Raw genomic sequence first — 24,004 nt, forward strand, 5'->3', positions numbered from 1 at the left:
ATATTAGTTTCTTGGGATGCATTGAGACCTGAAATAATGGATGCTCGATTCCTCGGCCTTGGACAAAGTTTAGTTTACCCCTCAAGACCACACTTTGGGCTGTCTCGCAGCATTTTGGTTGATTTCAATTTGTGTCCATTGGTCAAATCTTACTCAAGGCACTATATTGTTGTCTTAACTTGAAGAAGAGTAATTCTTAGGCTTTTAATCTCATTATCAAGATTAGGAAATCCTTGAAACTATAGGCAGTACCTGTAGTCAGATACCGGAGACGCTTATTATATATTCAGGTAGATGTAAAGGGTCGGGCTTCTTCGGGCCAGTGATCTTACGCTCTAGACTTTAGTACATTTTAAATTCCATCTGTTCAGAGAAGGAAGAAAAGTGCGTGCTGCTCTAGACCTTCCAATCTATTCAGTGGAGCATATTTTAGCTTTGTCCTGCTCTGAATCTTTCACACTAGTTCAGCAAAGGAATTTCAACTGTTGCTATTTGGATAGTGCTACTACCGCTTTCTTCACTTGATCCAAAAATAGACTGACACCACAACAAAAATGGTAAAGCTGAATCACTCATATAGTACTGCCTACATTTAAGTCAGAACCTAGAAGCATTTGCATCAATTATAACAAAGCAACGCGATAGAAATAGAGCAAAAGAAAATGAATTCCAGCAGAGCATAGATATAAATTAGAACTCCACTTCATTGGGATAAATGGTAGGTCGTATGCACTGCCGAAAAGAAACAATAAATAACAAAAACTGCCAGTGCAAGAACTACTCACAGTATTAACATCCATTTCATTCAGTATGTCTCTCACTGTATAGTGCGCATCTCTTCTCAGATAGGTTCTTCCTTCAGCTTAGTGCTTGCTTTGCCTTTTCCTGGAGCAAAAAACAAAGGGACACTATGTATTAGATGAGACGATTTAGAAATAGTGCACCTTCGTTTTAAACATATTCAATTGCAATTTAACAAAGTATTCAACATTTCATTAAAACAAATGAAATCTAGGACAGACAAAGTAAATCCAGTAAAACTTCTCAAACATTTTTATGTGTTGGAAAATCGGACAAACTCCACTGATATCAGTGCGTATCCATTAAGATCCATTCAAAGTAGAAAGGAAATATGCCCAAGTATGGTTAGACAGACAGTCTAACAGCCTAAAAACTATTCAACTATGCTTTCGTACATTAACCATAGTGGGATTTGTGTAGACACTAGCAAAAATGTTTAACGTGAGCAATAACCACCTGAAAGAACCCAATAAGGCCATGACCAAATCAACAAATCAAAATCATTATGCTCCATTTTCCTGAAATTGAAAATGAATGACTTCCCATTAGCAAATTGACAGAACACCAGAAAACCGAATGCTAAAAACTTGGTTATATTAAAAATACATATTGAAATTCTTTGACATAGTAGACCAGAATGGCATATTGAAATAATGATGCTACAATTGGACTAGTGTACTCCCTGATTTCAGTAAATGGTACAGCCACAGACAACATCAACCTTAACCACTGAAAGTTTTCAAATAAAACTAGCCTTTGCTCTTTCATTTTCGGAAAAAAGGAACTCTCCATATTGAGAGGCAATAGGACCTCTCTTGTTCCATAACCATGCCCGTGCAGTCATAGATTTGTAAATTGCAAATTAATCAGATAACATTTCAAACTATCCAATCAGATAAATTTTACACTCAATTCCTAACAAAATTTCAATCACAGACTAATTTTGATTGCAATCATCTCAGATAAAATGCGTATTTTTTTTGCATGTATTTTTTTCAGAGACTAATTTCAGCTGCTGATGGATACCTAAGCATCCAAATCCTTCAAAGAAACCAAAACCCACGCCTAATTCCAACAAAACGAAAATTAGCAAATCAATTTATTTCCTTGGATCATTTCTGAGAAATTAATGGGATTCATAACAAAATTGAAAGACAAAGATGTGAACCGACACCAAAGCTTCAAAAGATTGAATCTGCATAAAACGTATTTGAAGTGAATAGGTGAACATATCAAATTTACTTACCGGATTAACGGAATTTTACAGTTACAATATGATTTCCTCCGTTAGATCGGAAAATTGTAATCTGCAAATGATTTGACTACGAAAACATTTTATGGGTAATGCATTAATCTGAAGCCAGATTCCAAATCGGATTAAAAGATTTGACAGGAAAATAGAATTCTTTTTTGGGTTGTTTATGGGAAGAAACTTGTTGCTGTCGCTCTTCTTGATGATGATTCGTTTTGTCGAACAAAAATCATAAAAATGAATGATTCGAAGATGGGTTTTGGTTTAGGGTAGATTAATCACTCGAAGAAGTTTTGGGGTTTTTGATTTTAGAGAGAGAAAATTATTAATTTTCTTTTGATTTTAATATCAAGTTCTGTTTGTGGGTTTTGTTACAAGTCCAGAAAACGAAGAAGAAACATTATAAGCACACATGCGGCTAGGGTTTCAGGGGAGGGAAAAGAATTTTAATGAAATTTTTGTTGAAAATTTAGTACGCCAAAACTTAGTTATTCCCGATTGCAATTACGAAACATCTTCACGAGTGCATACGGATCAGTGAGCTGTCATAGTCTGTTGTCGTTAGATTTGAAAGACCAGGTGTAAAAACATGCGGAGGAGATTGGATTTTGCGTGAAAAAAATTTGGTGGGAATTTAGAGCGCCCAAATTATCACGGCAATGGACAAGTGGGGAAGCGACACGTCATATCGTGAGGGAAAGTTTTTTTTTATACTAGCTACTAGTCCAGCCTGCCAAACAGACCTAACAAGCTAGACTAACCCCACTACTAATATAACCATCGTCCCATTAACAAAACCCATTCTCAACTCTATCCGGGAGGAAATTGGTAAACATGGGATCCAACCTTTCTGAATAGAAATAGATATATTTATATGTGACTCTCATTATGGACGAGAGGGGTTCCTTTACTACTATATTAGACATTTGCATTCAACTTTCATTGAGGGATGTTTTGGGGTAAAAAATGGGATGGGAAGAATTTTCCGTAAAAATGGACCATAGTGTATGCACATGTCAATGATATGTGTTCCCCACGTTTATAACTCGGACAAGAGAATTGTATCATTTGTAATCGATCGATCAAAGGGAGACCTTCCATATGGTGGGTTGAATTGCAAATGTAAGTCACGCTCTCTCCACATGACACATATCATTTTAATCTTTTTTTTTTATTTTGTTTCCAATTTACTTCAATTTCATTAAATTGGAATCGTTTTTCCAAAATTGAGTTCATAATCGAACATTGTTGGATCCTAAATGTTCTTAGAAAACATAAAATCAATCAAAATAGGTCATTATCGCTTTCAGCTGCATCGAATTAAAATTGAATAATGAAATCGAATAATTGTTGCTCAAGACCGTTGCAAAATTTGAGTTTTCGGTCGACCTCTTTATGTGCAAACAGTCATGCGGCAAGAAAGAAATCAGTATAATATTCACATGAAATTGAGCAAATTCGAGCAACACTGGATGAAATTGGTTAATTGCACACAGTTGGTGGCACAGATGGTCAAGGAAGTAAGGTGCAAGCTTCAGGTCCTGAGTTCGAATCTTACTTCTTGCACATATTTTATGTGTGTCGTCGTTTCTCCTCTTTGCTCAAGTAATTTTTCCACCCATTCCATGAACTCCCTGGCCACAAACTATGTTATGTTGGAGCGTGATTCTGTTTTATGGCACTGCAACCAAACAAACACATGCCTGAGACTTTTTTATGGCGATTCCAATTGCGGTGCTCAATTAAACTATTGGAGCTAGGCAATTCAGTGCAATTCTCCGGTACAGATTTGGGATTCCTGTCTTCGAGGAGAATGGTGTTTGTCCCTTCTACAAGAGAGATATGGATATTTTTGGTGATCATGCCTTGCATTTTGTGAATGAAGTTGGGCTTAAAGTTAGACATGATTTGGTGAGAGACGTTATTGCATACATGTGTTACCGTGCGGAGGTGCCATCTAGAAAGGAGGTTGACTTGGGGATTCTTGCGAATAATGGCACTACTTTTAGACCGGATGAGATACTTGTGCACAATTGGGATAATGGTCGTGATGTGTGGTTATGCTTTGGAGATTGCTGATCATCTTATACTTCAATGCTCTTTTTCTAAGGAAGTTTGGCTTGGGTTTTTTCACATTATTCTACGAGAAGCTTATAATTTCCTAATCTCCAGGAATGGATTTTATCATGGATTTCTCGTGTTAATTTGGTCTCAGTGGCTCGAAAGGATTTACTCAATCTGACAGTTATTACAATATATGTGGTTCATCTGGAAAAGTCGTTGCATGAAATTTTTTGATCATAAAACTCAGTCACCTAGATCTATAGTTTCTCAAATATTTAAGTTTTGTTATGACTATATAATATGCATTCATCCTAATCCCAGTCTTAATATTTTGCATAATGTTCAGTCTAGGATTCATTGGAAACTTCCTTCTGTCACATGGTTGAAAATTTAACTTTGATGCTTCCACTAACCATTCTTCTAATTTAGCTGGTGTATCTATTTTTGTTCGTAATCATTCGTGGAAATTCGAGGAAGCCATGGCCAGTTTCAGAAGAGCACGAGATATAGATCAGCCGGAAGCTTTAGCTCTTCTCATGGTAGGTCAATGGATTCAAGCTAAGGATTTAAGCAAGATTATTGTGGAAGGTGATAACAAAAGTATAATGAAAGTTGTTCAGAAGAATCATCTGGATAGTGTAAGGTGGAAAGATAAGTGTTTACTAGTTGAATGTGTTTCTTTATTTGATACTATGTGTGACATTGTACTTCAGTTTGTTCCTAGAAGTTGTAATCAAGTGGTTGATGTCCTAGCTAAGTATGCTAGAAGGAATGTATGTATTCAACAATGGTACTCTCTTCCTCCTCATTTCCTTATTCATCCTTTAAACAACTATTTGTGTGAGCCAGTTAGCAGAGAGTAGGTGTTTGTCTGTTGTACTTAGTTGTTGTTGGTCAGCTGCTCGAGTCGGTGTTTTGCTTGTTTCAGTTAGGTGTTTGGGTCTGATGTGGTATGTAATTTCTCCAAATTTGTGTTGTTTTATGTGGACTAAATAAAACTTTATGTTTCTCCAAAAATAAAAAAATAAAAATAAACGGTCTGACATCCGACCCAGGTTGAGTTAGGGTCGATTCGGATCTAGCCGCCAATAGGAACAAACATGTTGTAAGTGGTTTGATCCAAAAGCAAGTCTAATGGGATTAGCAAACATGTGCATTTGCCAATGGGACTAGCAAACATGGAGCAAGTGGTTTGATCTAAGTGCTAATGTCACACTCACAGTGGAATTTAATGATAACTTGCATCATCCTATACCATGACCACATCTCAAATCCAATGGTTGAAAAGTGGTTAAGAATAGTCAACATAGTCACAAGTCCACACAATCATGCAGTCCAAATCCGCTAATCAACTTAACCCGACAGCACTAAAACAGCGCTAACCGGGTTTGGTTGGCAGAACATATTATTAGGCCGACCGACGAAAGCGAAAGACTAACCGATAGCACCGAAGAACACTCTCCAGGGGAGAGTTTTCTTCTCTTCAACTCCATTTTCTGTCTTTTTGCATCCAGAAGAAGAAGAATAAGAACTTGTATGTTTTCTTTTGGATTTCATTTTACTAATTCCTTAATCATTTGATTTGGATTACTGGGTTCTTTAAATTTTTTAATTTGAGCTTGATTTTGATGACCAATTGCTTTGATTAATTTGTTCTAAGGTTTGAGTTCTTCTTCTTGGACCCTTTCAGGTTGAGTAGAACTTTTTTTATTGGGTTTTTAATTATGCGAGTTGTAACTGTTTTATGTTTTTGATTGGGGGTGGTATAGTTTTATGTTTTGTTTATTAGGGTTTTGATTTTGATTGATTGATTGATTGATTTGTTATTAGATTGTGGTTTCGATTCAAGTTTATGTTAGCAATTTTGTGGTTTCAGTTGATAAATTTAGAAGGTACTTTGTGAATTTGGAATTGTTTTGATTTTCAATTTCAGATTTCATTCTGGTTAGGGCGTTTGATTGAACGTATAGCTCTTGTGATTACAGGCTTATTTTTATCAGTTTGAGGATAATCTTTTTGGATTCTGATCAAAGTAGAATTGAGAGTTTATTTATTCAAATTCTGCAACTAAAATGATGCTTGTATATTATCTGAAACAGGTGTATTGAAGGGAAGTTGGAGAATTGGTGAACTCCAGCTACATAAACTGAGATCTGCTCTAAAGCAATGGATAAAAGTAAGCAAATAGTGCATTGTTTCCTAATTATGGGTTTAATTATTTGTCGAACGATAAGACTTAGAAAATACTCTTTATTGTTGTAGCTAGGATATGGTTTTTGTGCTAGAATAGTAATGAAAGCGTATGAGAGTTTTGTAAGTGGGAATCCGTGTGGAGATGTTCTTTGGCAGAGATAATGTGTATGTATCTAGGCCTAGTACATCAAAATGGAGAGTTTAACTTTGAACTTTCTAATATTCCTAACACTAAATAAACGATTATGTTTACAATGGCGATGACCGTTGAGTGGGTATATTTCTGTGTGTTAGATGCTACTGCTGAAGAGAAGACGGGTTTAAGGAGTGGTGTCGAGTTGGTGAAATCTGGTTCAGATAAGCTTCTGAGACCATCCGCCAGATATACAGTGTCTAAAGGTATGTTACTGTATCTGTGTTTTCTTTCATCCCCTTTCGCCGAGTTTGGGCTTCCGATAAAGCTGGAATTTAGTTATTATGGCAGTTCATGGATTAACGAAATGTGCAAAATGCATGAGCCTTTCTTGCAAACAAACTTTTGGATGAGCATAGATGATTTCAGTATGTTTTTTAGATTGAGGTAGTCAGTGTTCTATTGCTGTTAGAAGTATGGACAGTTCAAAAGAGTGGTGGCTTTAGAATATGATGTTGGTCTACACTTGGAGCGACAACCAAGTATTAGCTTTAATATTTTTATACTTATTTACGTAACAACTAATCTTATAATGCTATCACTCTATAAGCATTGTTACTTTCAGAAAAATGTATATTAGATGGCTGAGCGTTGTCTATTGTATTGGATGCAACAGATGCTAGCGATTTCAGTGACCGTGAAAAAGGTAGATATACCCTGATCAAAGATTCAGATGACCACCCTCTAGGATTGTATGACAAACCGCTTCCGTGTTTTGGCTGTGGGATTGGATGGTTCTCGTAAGTCTGTGTCTCGTTCTGTCCCTCTCATTCTGTCTCTCTCTCCTATTGCATCATTATCGATCTAAGCTTCAACTTTCCTGTTCCAGCTTCCTACTTGGATTTCTGATACCTCTAATGTGGTACTACGCGACGATACTCTACTTCGGGAATTACTACCGCAAGGACCCAAGGGAAAGAGCTGGTCTTGCTGCCTCTGCCATTGCTGTGAGTACATTTTCTTCATTCCAGATTATATGAATGCAAGTTCGATTTTGTGCTTGAAAGCAAACTGCCATCTGTGGACTCTAAATAGTAACTAGACCTGTAGTGCGTTCTATGACCAAGTTACTCTACATCACAGGATGGGTTCTTGCTGTCTCACGTTAAGCATGGATCGGCAGAAATGAATTCCCTGTAATGTGCAAGTTTTGTATTTAAAGCCTGTAATATGCTCCTAGGTTGATTGTGGTCCCTTCAGTTACTCAACATCACAGGATGGGTTCTTGTTGTCTAAGGTTAATCAATAGAAATGAATTCCCTGCAATATGCAAGTTTTATGCTTAAAGTTTGTAATATGCTCCTAGGTTGATTGTGTTCCCTTCAGTTACTCAACATCACAGGTTGGGATCTTGCTGTCTCATGTTAAGCTATAGAAAGAATTCCCTGCAATATGCAAGTTTTGTGCTTAAAGTTTGTGATAAGCTCCTAGGTTGATTGTGTTACCGTCAGTCACATGGTTGGTTCTTATAGTCTTGAGTTAAAAGATTAAGTTGTAGACTTTAAAAGATTAAGTTGTAGACTTTTAGCTCATGATACTGCAACACAAAGTAACTGATGTATCTTATCACTTTCTTGACATTCTTACTCATGGCCATCTTCTAATGGTGTTTTCTGTATGGTGTGATTTTGCAGGCTTTGATATGTACAGTTGTGTTGATAGTCACGGCTCTTGTTCCCAGTATATTCTAATAAGATTTTCCTCGCTCCAACTTTGTCTTTGTTCCTTCTTCCCTTCATGAGAGAGCATTCAGAGAGAAGTCAGATGTAGTGATACACATTCCCCTTCATCCATGTATTCTTTTACCGTGAGAGGAAAAAAACAACAGAGAGGGACTTAAGGGTTCCAAGCTTAATTGAGTTTCTGTTCAAAGGTATATATAAAGATGGTGCTGCAAACTGTATATGCTAATAAAATGGCAATCTTTTGTTAAATGTCTTTTGCTGTTTCTAGTTGGTGAAGTGCTGCTATGATCCTTCGATATTACCTTCATTTTTGTTGGGGATATCAGTGGTTGGGAAGGTAGACAGCAATATATCAGAATTCCAGTCCATGGTATCTTGGCAGATGCACTGGCAATACGATCTGAACTGGATGAAAATATTTGTGCAGTTGGATTTTTTGACAGTTTTGAATGTTGATAGCAAATGCCGTTTCTCTCAAGAAACAGAAAACTACACTAGGAACTCTGTTGAAAGACAACAAAAAATTCAAATAGGGAACCAAAACAGGCTCTCAACATGATCGTTCTAAAGATAAGTACAAAACTGGGAACTTCACCAGACCCAATATCCAAAAATCAATATACTTAGTACATTTCATCAAGGAATAGTTCTAGCAATAGAAAAAAGGTCTGAAAATGCTCATCTCATCTCTTTTCTTCTCTTATCATTCTTTTTTCGACAATTTGACAATATGATTTAAATCCAATGTGAATTTTGAACTGGATTGAACCTGCACCATAGAATAAAATCAAAAGGATCAAGTTTTGCTTTAAAAGTTGTATGTAAAGAAAATTTCGGTTTGAAACACTATATCACCAGCTTACCTGCTGCATAACCATTTCCTTCAGCTCTTTCCGACGTTTAGCGTCAATGTCTGCCGCCACACAGTTGGTTTCTATCAAGGAATTTATAACAGCTTTTTGAAGTTTCCGTTTCTCCAAAGCACAATTAGTTTTAGTTTGCTGCTTAAGACACAAGGATAAACAAATTAGCATTATGTTTAAAGGTGGATTATTCTACACAAATGAACGAAATCTACTTGGAAAGAATCTTACCGCTTTTAAGACCGATGTAATAACCTTCTTCCACTTAATTTTCTTACTGCCAATTTCATTTGTGTCTGCAGTTTCCTCATCTGAATCTTCACTTTTCTTTGCAGAACCATTTTCCTTCTTTACCTTTTTCTTTTTTTCTTCAACTTCTACCTCAGTGCTTTCAACTGGTTTACCAGAGTTGCCATTAACAGATGAATCAATTTTCCTCTTCTTCTTCGACACTTTGACAGAGTCAGTAGGTGGGTCTTCTTTAGTAAGTGACTCCTCCTTTGGAGCTTCAACTTTAGAATCAGCGACCTTTGGAGTGGACTCTTCTGCTGGCTTAGGTGGTTGCTGAGAAGCATGGAAAGCTCTGGCTTTGGCCCCGTGTTTTTTTCCTTCAGCATGAAGCAACAAAGTCTGTTGACTAGTGGCGCTAGTTTTGCAGAGGCTGTGATAACAACAGATGAACCGAAAGACAGTTACTACAGCGACTGCCAGAACACTAATAAAAATCACGCATTACACACATCATTGTCATGGATGACTCCCAAGAGTAATTGTTCCATTCAGAGTAGGCTAAAGTAAATAAACCAAAATCTAATTGCAAGATTTCTAATTGATTCAAAGCATTCAGAGGTGCAGTGGTTCTGTAAAACACCAAAATCTTAAACCAATATGACTATATTTTCGATTACGACCTTTTGTAACAAGAAATCCTCACCAAAGTAGACTACAAATATAGATGTTTTTACAAATTGTGTTAGAGATACTTCTACTTCCCCCGGTTACACCATATCAAATCAGACACAAGTTCAAGCTGCGGCTAGAAGCTTTGTTTTGTTCCTGATCAGCAGTACCACTACCTTTTCAGCAATATCTACCCTTTCTGCTAAAAGTAGGTATGACCGCACTCTGGATGTCACGGACGAAGAAATTTCTGCTGCCAAAGAGGGATGACCCTACACTTGGACTATACCTAAGTAGTCAAAGGCTACAGCTGATCAAAATGAATCTACAACAAAGGCAACTACTATTACAAGATACTTCTTCAAAGAACCAAAACCACCAACTCACAAACTACCCATAACAGAACCCACAATAGCTAAGCAGCCTATTATTCTTGCTGCCAAAGAGGTGCGATAAAAATTAAACTATTACAATTTGTAATTCTGTACTTACATATTCCTTGACTACGAGTTACTTCTGAGAATCATACATACCCCAGAACAGAACCCACAACCGCTAGGTAACCTATGGTAACACCCAAATCAAACTCCCAAAAGGGATTCATGACATCGACTGTTAATCTCTTGTCCTCAACATAACAATAGAGCATCCATAAATCAAGTCTTACACTGCTATAAACAGTTCTACATATGCATTTTAGCAACCATGATACGTGCAATGAAAAACATTCCAAACTTACCTACAATTCCACGGGGGACAAGTAGATAAACCCACATTAGTATCAACATCAGGTTTTTTCTTAGCATTCGACTTAGCAGAAGCTGGTGTATTACTCCCAGGCTTCACAGCCCCCTTTGGACCATATTTCTCCTGAAAAACACAAAACCCCCAAATCCATATTCCAATCAAATCATCACAAACTGCACCAAACTAGTTAAAATCAGCCGATTGGGAGGGTCAAAAACAAACCGTTTCAGAAATGCACTGAGTATGAGCTTGAACAGATTCTTGACTAAATGTTACTCCACAATCAATACACGATAACTGCATCAAAATCAATGAATTAACAAACAAAAGTTTAATTAGTAATCAAAGAGCAAAAGTGTGTGTTGTGTGTGTGTGTGTGTGTGTGTGTGTGGTGTGGGGGGGGGGGGGGGGGGGGGGGGGGGGTTCATAAACATAATAATTAGGGTTTCTAGGAAAGAAAACGAAGCACAGACCTTGAAAGCTGAGCAACATCTGAAATGGTTAGGTAACTTAGGTTTCTTCAAATTCTCACCACAATCTTCACATTGAAACCAAACCATTGTTGATTTTGATGATTTCTCTGTGTAAATTTCTTACTCTCTTGAAAACAGGGGAGGAGGAGGAGGTGGACAAGGAGGAGAAAAATTCAAAAAGGTTTTAAGGATTTAGGGTTTCTCTCAATATGTGAGGAGACAAGAGAGATGCAAATGGGCTTAACTTAATGGTATTCGGGTTAAGCCTACTAGTGTTGTTTGGATATTCCAGGTCAAAACCCACTTGCCATTAACACACCCGGGTTAACTACAGAGCCAGGGAGAACCATCGAGTGGTCTGATGGTTCTCGTATTCCCTCTTGCTGCGAAGGTAAGATTTGGACCGTGTAATTTACAAACGAAACTCCAGTTAACAAGAACTTGGATGTAGTTTAGGGACCACTATGCTACTCTATTAAAAAATCAAAGTAGAATGACTAAACAAATTTAGCCATGTCGGGCAAACAATAAATAATTTGGAAGTTTAAGGAAATTTATTACCAGAATTTTCATATGCCACAATTGATAAGGTCAAGCATATTAGTGTCTCCAAGATTTTGAACATGCAATGCATTGGAAAATGGGAGAAAAATGTGGCAATGCAATGGTTGAAAATAGTTCGAGCAGTGCTATCCCACACGACCTTACGGGGAGCTATCCTGTTCAAGCGACTTCTTTATCTTTAGATCATGCTAAGATCCAGATCTAACAGCTTTGAGGTCTTTAGGGAAAGTTGTGGGTCCTTTCCTAAAAGTGGTGAGTCCTCTCTTGAAAGTGATGGATCCTTTCCCGAATGTGAATCTAACCGTTGATTTGATCATCCAACGGTAAAGAATCCGCTTTTGCGGGAAACCATCCCGCAAAGTCGTGTAGGATAGCATTTGTCTTCTCAAATAGTTATTCATAGATCATTTAACTGACACAATTTCTTTTTTATTATTATTATTATTAGAAGTTATGAAATGATTTTACCATATAAATAGGTTTATCGTGACATAAGGTTACCAAAATGACAAAATTTTACTGAAATGGAGATATTTTATATAAGCTACTAGGGCTTAACCCGTGCTGTAACGGCTTGAGGATAATTTTTATTTAGTTATGCATTTTCCGACATATATGAACATTAAATATAATATTTATTAATATCAAGTTTATCCTTCTTATCATTACAAAAGTAAAGAAAAACCCAATAGATATTTTTATTCTTCACTCCACAAATCCTTTTCATCGTTTTCCGCCTTGACATTTTTGCATACCATACCTATTCTTTCTCGAGTTGCATCCTTAATCCAGCCATGAAATTATATCGGAATTAATTTTTACATATCCCCCCCCCCCCCACACACACACAAAAAAAAAAAACATTATTTTATATGTTTTGTAGTTTACAAAGATATCTTATCGATCCTTTGAAATGGTATTACCTTTCTGCATCTTCCTTATTTTAGTGAAGGATGTTAGGATCTTCATGGACCATACGAACCTACTATATATGAGCCCAACCACATAGCACTGATGCTATCCCTAGTTGACCACTTTGGGATAAGAGATGTGCGGTTTTAATACAAAAGGCCTCGGTGCTACGTAAGTAGATACCCAAGCTTATTAAGCTACTCACTAGTGGAAAACAGAAGTTCCGCGACCGTCAGGACAAGTCATATATACGAGTTAAACGACCGGTTCTAACCGTCTCTGTTGGGGTCTCTGATAAAGCATAGCTGTTTATTACGACCCTTAGCCGCGTGTCTCAAAATAATGACTGATTTTAAGGGTAACGAGGTACAGACCCTAAGTCGTGAGTCTCAGATTTATATTATAATATAAAAAAATTGATTCAGATTTGCTGAAATGCCTGAATGGCTAAATCTGAAATAATCTGACTACATCAAGGTCAAGTCAAGTCAAATGGAACTCAAGTCAAAGTCAAGTCAAATTCAAGTCAAATGAAACTCAAAGAAAATCAAGTCAAAGTCGACTCAAATTAAACCCATATTGAAATTCAAATTTAAACTCAAACTTGAAAATTCCACGTTCGTTCATTCATTTTATCCATTGGGTTTAAAATTACAGAAAAAAAATGAAATTCTGGTTCAAGACAATACATGTCCAAGCTAGCTAGTAAGTTCTAATAAAAAGATGCTAAACTAATAGACAATAAGCTAAAAACAACATGTTAAACAACAAAATGATAATCTCCTCCGATGACGATGAACTTAGCCAATACTTCATAAATGATATCAAGTAGAGCATCCATGTGTTGTGTCCTGGTTAACATACGACAAAGAACGTCGTTCCTGCAAAGCAAATCAACAACATCACAATGACTTCGTTCAGCGTCTTTTTTTCAACAACATGTCCAAGCTAGCTAGTAAGTTCAGAACAATACATGTCCAAGCTAGCTAGTAAGTTCTAACAACAACATGCTAAACTAATAGACGATGTTCCGACAATGTGTGATAGGAAAGAATCAAAATGTTTAAGATGCAGAGCTGATGCCAAACCATAAGAAACATATAAAAAATGCCTTGAGAATACCATACCTCTCAATATGGTGTAAGATCCAAAGTAACCAGGTGTTTGAGGGTGAAAACGATTTCTGCTGATTTTGGAAATTTCGGGTGTGTGGGTTAGAAACGAGTTTAAACCCTAAACAATGTACTGCAAGGGAGTATTTTAGATTCGAGAGATCAATCTGTACAAATCCGGACTAAACCAAGAAATGGTTTTTCCAGACTTGCTTCGGTCATAAAGTGAAGGAGAAGGGTTGGTTTTGGGGAGGGAAGCGAAGAGAGTGTTGAGACCAGAATAGTTGATTCTGGAAGAGTAGTTGTTTCACGACTTGTATCAGAAAGTGGGAAGCTAACAGATGGAAAGCTAGCAAATATTTTCTGAGTGTTGTATTCTCCTGACCTGAAATTGTTGTTCGATGGAAATAGGTAAGACCTATTTATACAAGTCGAAATGAAACGTACTCTAGTCTCGTAAGAAATGGAAAACAGATAAGTAATTTGGAGGAGGTGGTAACCGGTAATGCCTGAAATTGATGTTACATAAAAGAAAGCGTTTCACCATTACTCTCTGTATTTACTAACCGCCTCATCCTTATGACACTGTCTTATAACGAGGGTAGTGTACGCCGCACGTTGTAAACCGCCAAACCAATACCCAATGAGCATCCCCCAGTTTGTGACATGTGTTGATGTCTCGAGTGTTATTGTGGAAATCATGTAGCATGTTGTTGTTCGGCAAGTTGAGCTTGGGAGACTTGCCGGCTCGGTGGTGACCTTCGACGGTCGAAATTTTGCATCTTGAGAGGAAGGGTAGCCGTTGATTATTGCAACCTTTCGTTTGGTATCCAGTGGCATGAAAGCATGGCCGGAATGGCTTTAATATGGCCTAGTTTAGGCGCGGCCAAAATTTAGGGTTTTGGCTTTGTTTGGGCGCGACCAAACTAGGGATTGGCGTCGGGCCAAAGGTTGCCATGTGTTAACTGGTAACCTTGGACGGCTAAGATATGCATCTTAGATGGAAAAGTGGTCGTTGATCTTCGCAAGCCTTTGTTTTGGTAGACGCATAGGGAAGGCCGGCATGGTATGGCGCGGCAAGGTGGTTGGCATGACATTGGCACATGTGGCATGGATGGCATGCCTTGGCGCGGTTTGGGCGTGGCTAAAACAAAGGTTTTGATGTTGGGCCAAAGGTTACCATGCGTTGGTTGGCGACCTTGGACGTCTAAGATTTGCATATTAAAAGGAAGGATGGTCGTTGATCGTCGCCAGCCTTTGTTTTGGTAACCGCATAGGAAAGGACGGCATGGTATGGCGCGGTAAGGTGGGTAGCATGCCATTGGCACATGTGGCATGGCCGACATGCCTTGGCGCTGTTTGGGTGTGACCAAAACTAGGGTTTTGGTCCAAGTTACCATGCGTTGGTTGGCGACCTTGGACGGATAAGATTTGCATCTTAGATGGAAGGATGGACATTGATCGTCGCAAGCCTTTGTTTTGGTAACCGCATAAGGAAGGCCAGCATGGTATGGTGGTTGCTATGCCATTGAAACATGTGGCATGGCCGGCATGCCTTGGCGCGGTTTGGGCTTGACCAAAACTAGGGTTTTGGCGTTGGGCCAAAGGTTATCATGTGTTGGTTGGTGACCTTGGACGGCTGAGATTTGCATCTAAAATGGAAGGGTGGACATTGATTGTCGCACGCCTTCGTTTTGGCAGCCGTGAAGGGAAGGCCGGCATGGTATGGTTTAGGCGCGACAAGGTGGCTGGCACAGCATGCCATTGGCACATGTGGCATGGTCGGCATGCCTTGGCATAGTTTAGGCGTGGACAAAACTAGGGTTTCGGCGTTGGGCCAAAGGTTACCATGCGTTGGTTGGTGACCTTGGACGGCTAAGATTTGCATCAAAGATGGAAGGGTGGTCGTTGATTTTCGCATGCCTTCGTTTTGGCAGCCGTGAGGGGAAGGCCGGTATGGTATGGTTTAGGCGCGGCAAGGTGGCATGCACGACATGCCACTGACACATTTGGCATGGTCGGCATGCCTTGGCGCGGTTTAGGCATGGCAAAAACTAGGGTTTTAACGTTGTACCAAAGGTTACCATGCGTTGGTTGGTGACCTTGGACGGTTAAGATTTGCATCTGAGTTGGAAGGGTGGCCGTTGATTGTCGCACGCCTTCGTTTTGGCAGTCGTGACGGGAAGGACGGCATGTTATGGTTTAGGCGCGGCAAGGTGGCTGGCACGACATGCCATTGGCACATGTGGCATGGTCGGCATGCCTTGGCGCGATTTAGGCGTGGCCAAAACTAGGGTTTTGGCGTTGGGCCAAAGGTTACCATGTGTTGGCTGGCGACCTTGGACGGCTAAGATTTGCATCTAAGATGGAAGGGTGGCCGTTAATTATCGCACTCCTTCGTTTTGGCATCCGTAAAGTGAAGGCCGACATGGTATGGTTTAGGCGCGGCAAGGTGGCTGGCACGACATGCCATTGGCACATGTGGCATGGTCGGCATGTCTTGGCGCGGTTTAGTCGTGGCCAAAAATAGGGTTTTGGCTTTGGTCCAAATGTTACCATGCATTGGCTGGCGACCTTGGACGGCTAAGATCTGCACCTCGGATGGAAGGGTGGTCGTTGATTGTTGCAACCCTTCGTTTTTTCATCCAGCGGCATGTAGCGGGTCCGGCATGGAATCGTGGCTGGCATGATTTTCCATTGGCACAGTGGCTCGGCTGGCATGGTTGGCATGCCTTGGCGCTGAGGTGTGGATGACACCGCATGCATTGGCACATGTGGTGCATCTGGCATGGTTGGCATGCCTTGGCTCGGAGACGTGCCTGGCATGGTTTTCCATTGGCACGGTGGCGCGGCTGGCATGGTTGGCATGCTTTGGCGCGGAGACGTGGCTGGCATGGTTTGCCATTGGCACGGTGGTGCGGCTGGCATGGTTGGCATGCCTTGGCGCGAAGAAGTGGATCGCATGGTTTTCCATTGGCACGGTGGTGCGGCTGGCATGGTTGACATGCCTTGGCCCGGATATGTGGCTGGCACGACTTTCCATTGGCACGGTGGCGCGACTGGCATGGTTGGTATGCTTTGGCGCGGAGACATGGCTGGCATGGTTTGCCATTGGCACGGTGGTGCGGCTGGCATGGTTGGCATGACTTGGCGCGGAGATGTGGCTGGCACGGCATGCCATTGGCACATGCGGCTGACGTGGTTAGCATGCCTTGGCGAGGAGATGTGGCTGGCATAGTTTGCTATTGGCACGATGGTGCGGCTGGCGTGGTTGGCATGCCTTGGCGCGGAGTGATGAGTGCTAAAACGTGCATATTTCTATATATTTTTCTTGGCATTTAACTCATCTTTTGTGCATTAATTCTACATTTTATCCCATATTCTGTATTTTCATTGTTTTCAAGAATAAATATTTTTATTAATTAATTTTGCATTTTTAGGTAATAAATAAAGTTTGGATGAATAGCGGAGCGAAAAGAGCAGAAAAGTAGTGAAAAGCCGGGAGGAATTACACAAGGAAGCCGCGAAGAATGTTGTGCACAAGACCAAAAGGCTAGAAGTGGGCTTGAAGAGGAAGAATTGTTCTTAAAGAAGATATGGGCTTGGCATACCCAAGGCCCAAAAACCCTCACCCAAACCCATTTCCAATATCCATACCCGCCTTCATCTTCAGCCGTCAGATTGGATCATCTCAGCATCCTACGGTCGCTTCATCGTCGTTCATCGAAGTCTGAAGCTCATGTCAAACACTACAACACCTAACTCCATCTTGGACCGTCAGTTTTGATGTATTCCATATCCAACGGTCAATCCACATCCATTTACATCACATCGTTGGATCTTTCCCTCATCCTATCATCCTACGGATTCCCCTCACAAAACATCAAGATTTGATGAGTCTGCTCAACACCCAAACAACCAAATACCCTATACCCAAAACAAACACACCCTAGCCAAAACCCATCGAGCCATCTCCTTCTTCCCCTCTTCTGCAACAGCGACGCTGTCTCCATCACCACCACCATAACCCACAAATCACTCAACCACCACCACTCGAGCCATCATCACTTCTAACAACCAAGACCTACCTTTCTAGCCACTTATAACATCACCTCCTAATCGTTTCATCTCACATGAACCCTAGGTTAGGAGTTGATGAAATAGGTGAGGTTAGAGGATAAATCGAAGGCATGGGTAGCATCAGCAGACGAGAAGGAAGCATGGGTGAGAGCTATCAGTCGTTTTCAGAGATTAGGTAAGGATTTTTTGTAAAACCCTAATTTCATAAATTGGGGATTTTTGGGGGAAAGTTAGTGTACGTCTAATTAGGGGCATGGGTGAAAGTTTTCGAGTAGTTTTTAATGTATTAGGTGATTTAATCTCACTTTTTGTCAGAACCCTAATTTCACTGATTTGGGGATTTTGGAATTTTTTTTGTTGTAACTATAAAAGGGTGTTAGGGGTTGTGAAATTCAGCATCTCTGGGCTAGCCAGTGAGCAATATTTGCAGTTCAATATTAATTTCAAAATTCATTTTCAATTCATCCATGTTGAATCTCTCTTATGCATAAAGGTTGAATGTGAATTGTATGCTGTGTAATGTGGAGCATGTTTATACCTGTTAGTATCATTATTACAAGCATGTCCATGTTCTAATTCACTTGCTAGGGTTTATAGGAAGCTCTTGATCATATGCTAGGAATGTTAATGTATTTGTATGTTCTTTTATTGAGCTGAATTTCCTTAGGATGAATGCTTAGCCATTTGGGCTACCTGCTTGTGATCACCTGTGTTGTTAGAAGACAGCTGATACTAGGAGTGGAGCTAGGTCTTTGGCCAAGAATTCAATCCACTAGAGAGATTTCCTTAAGCTAAACTAGCTAGAGGAGCTAAATGCCTGTGATTAGTTGTGATGATTAAAGACAACTGATGCTAGGGGTAATTTGGTTAGGATAGTTAGTAGAATCCTCATTGTAGTCTTTCATGAAAGAACAAGACATACATTGCATTTTAATTTCCTTAGCCTAGGGTCAAGTAGTGGAATCAAAAGCCTTAGTACCTTCTTTTGAATTCAGATAACTTTAGAAATTTAGAAAACTTTAGCAAATCCTCCAAGTCCCTGTGGACAAACCTCTATTTACATTCTATCTTCATCAAGACCCTGTATACTTGTAGGTAAAACATAGGTTGTAGTTTTTAGGTCTCATTCCTTGAGCTACCAAGTTTTTGGCGCCGCTGCCGGGGACTCGGTAGCGGTTTGCTTGTTTTCTGTTTTCTTTCTTGTTAATCTTGCTTGTTCCTGACCTGCAACTTCCTTGTTTGCTGCTACTGTTGCTGCTGCTGTGAAGCTGCTGTTGCTGTTGCTGTGAAGCTGCTGTTGCTGTTGTTGCTGCTCCCTCCTGCTTGTTGCTGCTGTGAAGCTGCTGGTGCAATTCTGCTGAGCTGTTGATTAAGGTTGCTAAGGAAGATCCAAGCCCAACTGGGCTAGTGCAACAAAAAGGGATAAAAAGCCCAAATTTGGGCTTCCCTCCAAAAATCAAGTAAGCCTAACCCATGAGCTAACCCAACTGGGCCTCATTAAATTTCTTTGGGCTTGTATTTAAGTATTTATATTTGGGCTTGTAATAATTTTAGTTTTTCTTTTTCTTTATTTTCTATTTGGGCTTGTAATAATTTTTATTTTTATTTTTCTTTTTCTCTTTCTTTTATGGGCTTGTAATTATTTGTTTGTTATTTTTTCTTTTCTTTTGTGGGATTGCACTTTAATTTGGACTATAGGTTTATATCCCATCCATTGGGCTCCTAACCTTACAAAAACAATTCTGTTGGGCTTAGAGGCAACAAAATTCTGTTGGGTCGTGAGTTAAGATTTTTCTCACCAAAATTCTTCAAAGAACCCAAGAACCAAAAGCCTTTTTAGTTGTTTGGGCTTTGTCCCAATTAATCCAAAAATTTTCTAAAACCTTTGTGAAACCAAAACCCAACAAAACCAAATTTTAGGTCGTGTTTTTTATTGACTGTGGGCTTGTTAGATGTTATTTCATCGATCAATGATCTTATTAGGATATGGTTGTGACCTTTAGAGACCAATCAAACCGACTAATTAGAGTCAATCCAATAGACCCAATTGACATACCCACATCCTCTGAGGAAAACACACCGGACCAACCTGAGATAATGGAAGAACCCCGTAGCCTCAAGGATTACATGTACCCCACAAGGACAAGCCAACCCTCGTGCATTGTTTTACCAGAAGCTACTGGTCATTATGAGCTAAAATCGAGCACAATACAAATGCTTCCCGTGTTTAGAGGAATTGAAAACGAAAACCCTTACCATCACGTGAGAGAATTCGAGGAGATTTGTGGAACTATACGTTTCACTCAGATGTCTGACGAAACCCTAAAATTGAGACTATTCCTTTCTCTTTGAAGGAAAAGGCCAAGTCATGGTGTATGCCTTACATCCACAGTCAATTAGGACATGGGACAACCTCACAAAAGAGTTTTTCAAAAAGTTCTTCCCTAATCACAAGACTGCGACAATTCGTCAAAGTCTGAACAGCTTTGTACAATTAGAAGGTGAAACCTTAGCTAGATATCTTGAGAGATTCAATGAATTGTTGCTTAAGTGTCCCCATCATGGTTTTGAAAAATGGAGACTTGTGCAAATTTTGTATGAAGGTTTAGATGTCTCCACCCGAACAATTGTAGAGTCTATGTGTAATGGACTCTTCACAGATAAAAGTGCTGATGACTCTTGGGCTTTCCTAATTGAAGTTGCTGAAAAAACTCAACAGTGGGAGTCCATTCGTGAACCTAGAAAGACTACACCTGTAGATAAGGTCCATAGAATTGAGTCTGATTTTGAGGGAAATGCAAAAATGGCAGCACTAGCAAGAAGAATAGAAGCGTTAGAACTTCAGAAAAACGTAAAACCTTCTACCACTGCTTTCTGTGAACATGTCGAAATGGCTATCTGTGATATATGTAACGGTTCTGACCATCAGGTCAGTGATTGTCCGGAAATGCATGCATTCCAAGAATCTAGGCTGGAACAGGCACATGCTATGTTTCAAAAACAAGAGCATAACCCTTATTCACAGACCTACAACCCAGGATGGAGGAACCACCCCAATTTTTCATGGTCTAAAGGACCCATTCAAGGAGGACCATCTCAACCCACTCAAAGCTATCAAAACAATCAAGGCTATCAATACCCTAAAAATCCTCAACAGCAGTCGTACCCTCAATACACTGCTGACAAGAAATTGTCTAGCATCGAAGAGAGTATCAATCAGTTGACCCAACATCTGATGAAAATGAGAAAGCAACTGATCAACGAGTCTCCGCTCTAGAACTACAGATGGGTCAAATTTGCGATGCACTGAATACAAGAGAAAAGGGTAAACTTCCTAGCCAGCCCCAACAAAATCCAAAGAGGATATTTCAAGCAGGCACATCATCTTGCAATGAAACCTCACCCGATCAAGTCCATTCCATCACCACTCTCCGAAGTGGTAAGATTGTTGAGAACAATGTAGGCATACCACAATCAAATGAATCTGAGCCAAACATATCATTGCCTGCACCACCAAAGAACACCTCCAACTTAGAAAAGGAGCCTGAGCACATTAGTGAAGCCGACAATCCCACTGTTGTGAATATCCCTCTAACTCCTAATGCTCATGTTGCTCCATATCCTCAGAGGTTAGTTCGCCAACAGATAAGCACCCACTACAATGAGATGTTAGAACTGTTCAAAAGAGTCAACATCAACATTCCTTTTCTTGAGGCAATTAAGCAAATCCCTGCATATGCCAAATTCCTCAAAGACTTGTGCACTCAAAAGCGCAAGATTAATGTGCACAAACGTGCTTTCTTAGCTGAACAGGTGAGTTCCATCATTCTGAACAAAACTCCACCTAAGTTTAGGGACCCAGGTTGTCCAACAATTTCTTGCACTATAGGAAACCACATGGTCAATAAAGCTTTATTAGATCTAGGTGCAAGTGTGAACCTCCTGCCATATTCTGTTTATGCGCAGTTAGGTCTTGGAGAATTGAAGCCAACACCCATAACTCTCCAATTGGCGGACCGATCCGTCAAAGTCCCTCGAGGTGTAATTGAGGATGTTTTGATTAAGGTTGATAAGTTCTACTTTCCTGTAGACTTTATTGTCTTAGACACTCAACCTGTACAAAACCCGGATAGTCACATTCCTGTCATTTTAGGACGTCCTTTCTTGGCGACGTCTAATGCGATCATCAATTGTCGTAATGGAGTGTTGAAGCTGTCTTTTGGAAACATGACTGTAGAGCTGAATGTGTTTAATGTTAGTCAACACATGTGAATCTTGATGATGAGGATGTACATGAGGTCAATATGATTGAGAGTTTGATACAAGATTCATTGACTGGCATTATGTCAAAAGATCCCTTGCAAGCATGTTTGGAAGATGTTAACTTGGAGTTGTATGATGATGAATACATTGGTGAAGTCCAATCTTTGCTCGAATCTGTACCTCAAATGGACATCACTAAATGGCAGACTACAGTGGAACAACTCCCACTTTCTGAGAAGTCTGTTATATCTTCGGATGAGTCTCCTAAGGCCAAACAGGAATTGAAACCATTACCTGATACTTTGAAGTATGCATTTCTAGGTCCTTCTGATACTTTACCTGTTATCATTTCTTCACGATTAAACATAGAACAGGAAAACAAGCTTTTAGGAGTACTTGAGGAGCAGAAAGAAGCCTTAGGATGGACCATCTCAGATCTCAAAGGGATAAGTCCCACCATTTGCATGCACCACATTAATCTTGAAGAGAATGCCAAACCATCTAGGGAAATGCAAAGGAGACTTAATCCTAACATGAGAGACGTTGTTAAGAGTGAGATCTTGAAGCTACTTGATGCGGGTATCATATATCCGATTTCAGATAGTAAATGGGTTAGTCCCATTCAAGTTGTGCCTAAGAAGTCAGGCATTACTGTAGTTCGGAACGAAAAGAATGAGTTAGTCCCTTCACGTACAACCACAGGATGGCGAGTATGTATCGACTACAGGAAGTTGAACACAGTAACAAGAAAAGATCACTTCCCCCTTCCCTTCATAGACCAAATGCTAGAACGTGTGTCTGGACACAGTCACTACTGTTTTCTAGATGGCTTTTCCGGTTATAACCAAATTCACATTGCACCGGAAGATCAGGAAAAAACTACATTTACGTGTCCATTTGGGACATTTGCTTTTAGACGTATGCCCTTCGGGCTGTGTAATGCACCTGCTACTTTTCAGCGTTGCATGATGAGCATTTTTTCAGACATGATAGATAGTTTTCTCGAGATCTTTATGGATGATTTCTCTGTGTTTGGTTCCTCTTTTGATGAATGTTTGGACCATCTGGTCCTTGTGTTGTCTAGATGTAAGCAAAAGAATCTGATTTTAAACTGGGAAAAATGCCACTTCATGGTAAACTCCGGCATAGTTCTAGGACACATCGTTTCGGAAAAAGGAATTGAAGTAGATAAAGCTAAAGTCGACCTCATTCAACATTTACCACAACCCCACTCTGTGAAGGGGATTCGATCATTTTTAGGTCACGCTGGGTTCTACCGGCGATTCATCAAAAACTTTAGCCAAATCTCAAGACCTTTGTGTAATCTACTTGTCAAAGATGTTGTCTTTAACTTCGATGCTGCTTGTGTGAAGGCATGGGAAGAACTCAAGACTCTCCTCACCTCAGCTCCTATTGTCCAACCACCCAACTGGGAACTACCGTTCGAACTCATGTGTGATGCCTCTGATTATGCCGTTGGCGCTGTTTTAGGACAGCGTGTTGATAGACTACCATATGTGATATACTATGCTAGTAAAACTCTTAATGATGCTCAACTCAACTATTCGACTACCGAGAAGGAGTTACTTGCCGTGGTATTTGCATTAGACAAGTTTAGATCTTATTTGATAGGATCTAAGATCATCATATACACTGACCATGCGGCTTTGAAGTATCTTCTTTCTAAGAAGGATGCTAAAGCTCGCCTTATTCGATGGATACTCTTATTACAGGAATTCGACATCGAAATCCGTGATAAGAAAGGTTGTGAGAATGTGGTTGCTGATCACTTGTCCCGATTAATAGTGAGTCTATTGATGAATCTGAGCTGATTAGAGAATCATTCCCTGATGAACAATTGATGTCTGTGTCAAACCTTCCTTGGTTTGCCGACATTGTTAA

The 24,004-nt window shown here is 39.8% G+C and overlaps 2 protein-coding genes and 1 long non-coding RNA gene across 3 annotated transcripts; 1 reads left to right on the top strand and 2 right to left on the bottom strand.

Annotated features, from left to right (window-relative positions):
* Positions 1-641: 641 nt before the first annotated feature.
* LOC113294711 lies at positions 642-2,400 on the bottom strand. The gene is made up of 3 exons (XR_003332681.1): positions 2,048-2,400; positions 1,258-1,319; positions 642-885 (listed from the first exon to the last, which is right to left on the bottom strand). It is a non-coding gene; the product is annotated as an uncharacterized LOC113294711 (long non-coding RNA).
* A 3,114-nt stretch (positions 2,401-5,514) lies between these two features.
* Positions 5,515-8,437, top strand: LOC113294710. Its single transcript, XM_026543088.1, has 6 exons — positions 5,515-5,651; positions 6,217-6,293; positions 6,605-6,709; positions 7,120-7,243; positions 7,333-7,450; positions 8,138-8,437. The coding sequence occupies exons 2-6, from the start codon at positions 6,284-6,286 to the stop codon at positions 8,192-8,194; spliced, it is 414 nt and encodes a 137-aa protein (XP_026398873.1). The 5' UTR covers positions 5,515-5,651; positions 6,217-6,283; the 3' UTR covers positions 8,195-8,437.
* A 253-nt stretch (positions 8,438-8,690) lies between these two features.
* On the bottom strand, positions 8,691-11,348 carry LOC113294709 (UBP1-associated proteins 1C-like). Its single transcript, XM_026543087.1, has 6 exons — positions 11,172-11,348; positions 10,921-10,995; positions 10,691-10,821; positions 9,283-9,712; positions 9,052-9,189; positions 8,691-8,957 (listed from the first exon to the last, which is right to left on the bottom strand). The coding sequence occupies exons 1-6, from the start codon at positions 11,256-11,258 to the stop codon at positions 8,892-8,894; spliced, it is 927 nt and encodes a 308-aa protein (XP_026398872.1). The 5' UTR covers positions 11,259-11,348; the 3' UTR covers positions 8,691-8,891.
* Positions 11,349-24,004: the final 12,656 nt, after the last annotated feature.

Source organism: Papaver somniferum, chromosome 7 (assembly GCF_003573695.1).
Source record: "Papaver somniferum cultivar HN1 chromosome 7, ASM357369v1, whole genome shotgun sequence".
NCBI lineage: Eukaryota > Viridiplantae > Streptophyta > Magnoliopsida > Ranunculales > Papaveraceae > Papaver > Papaver somniferum.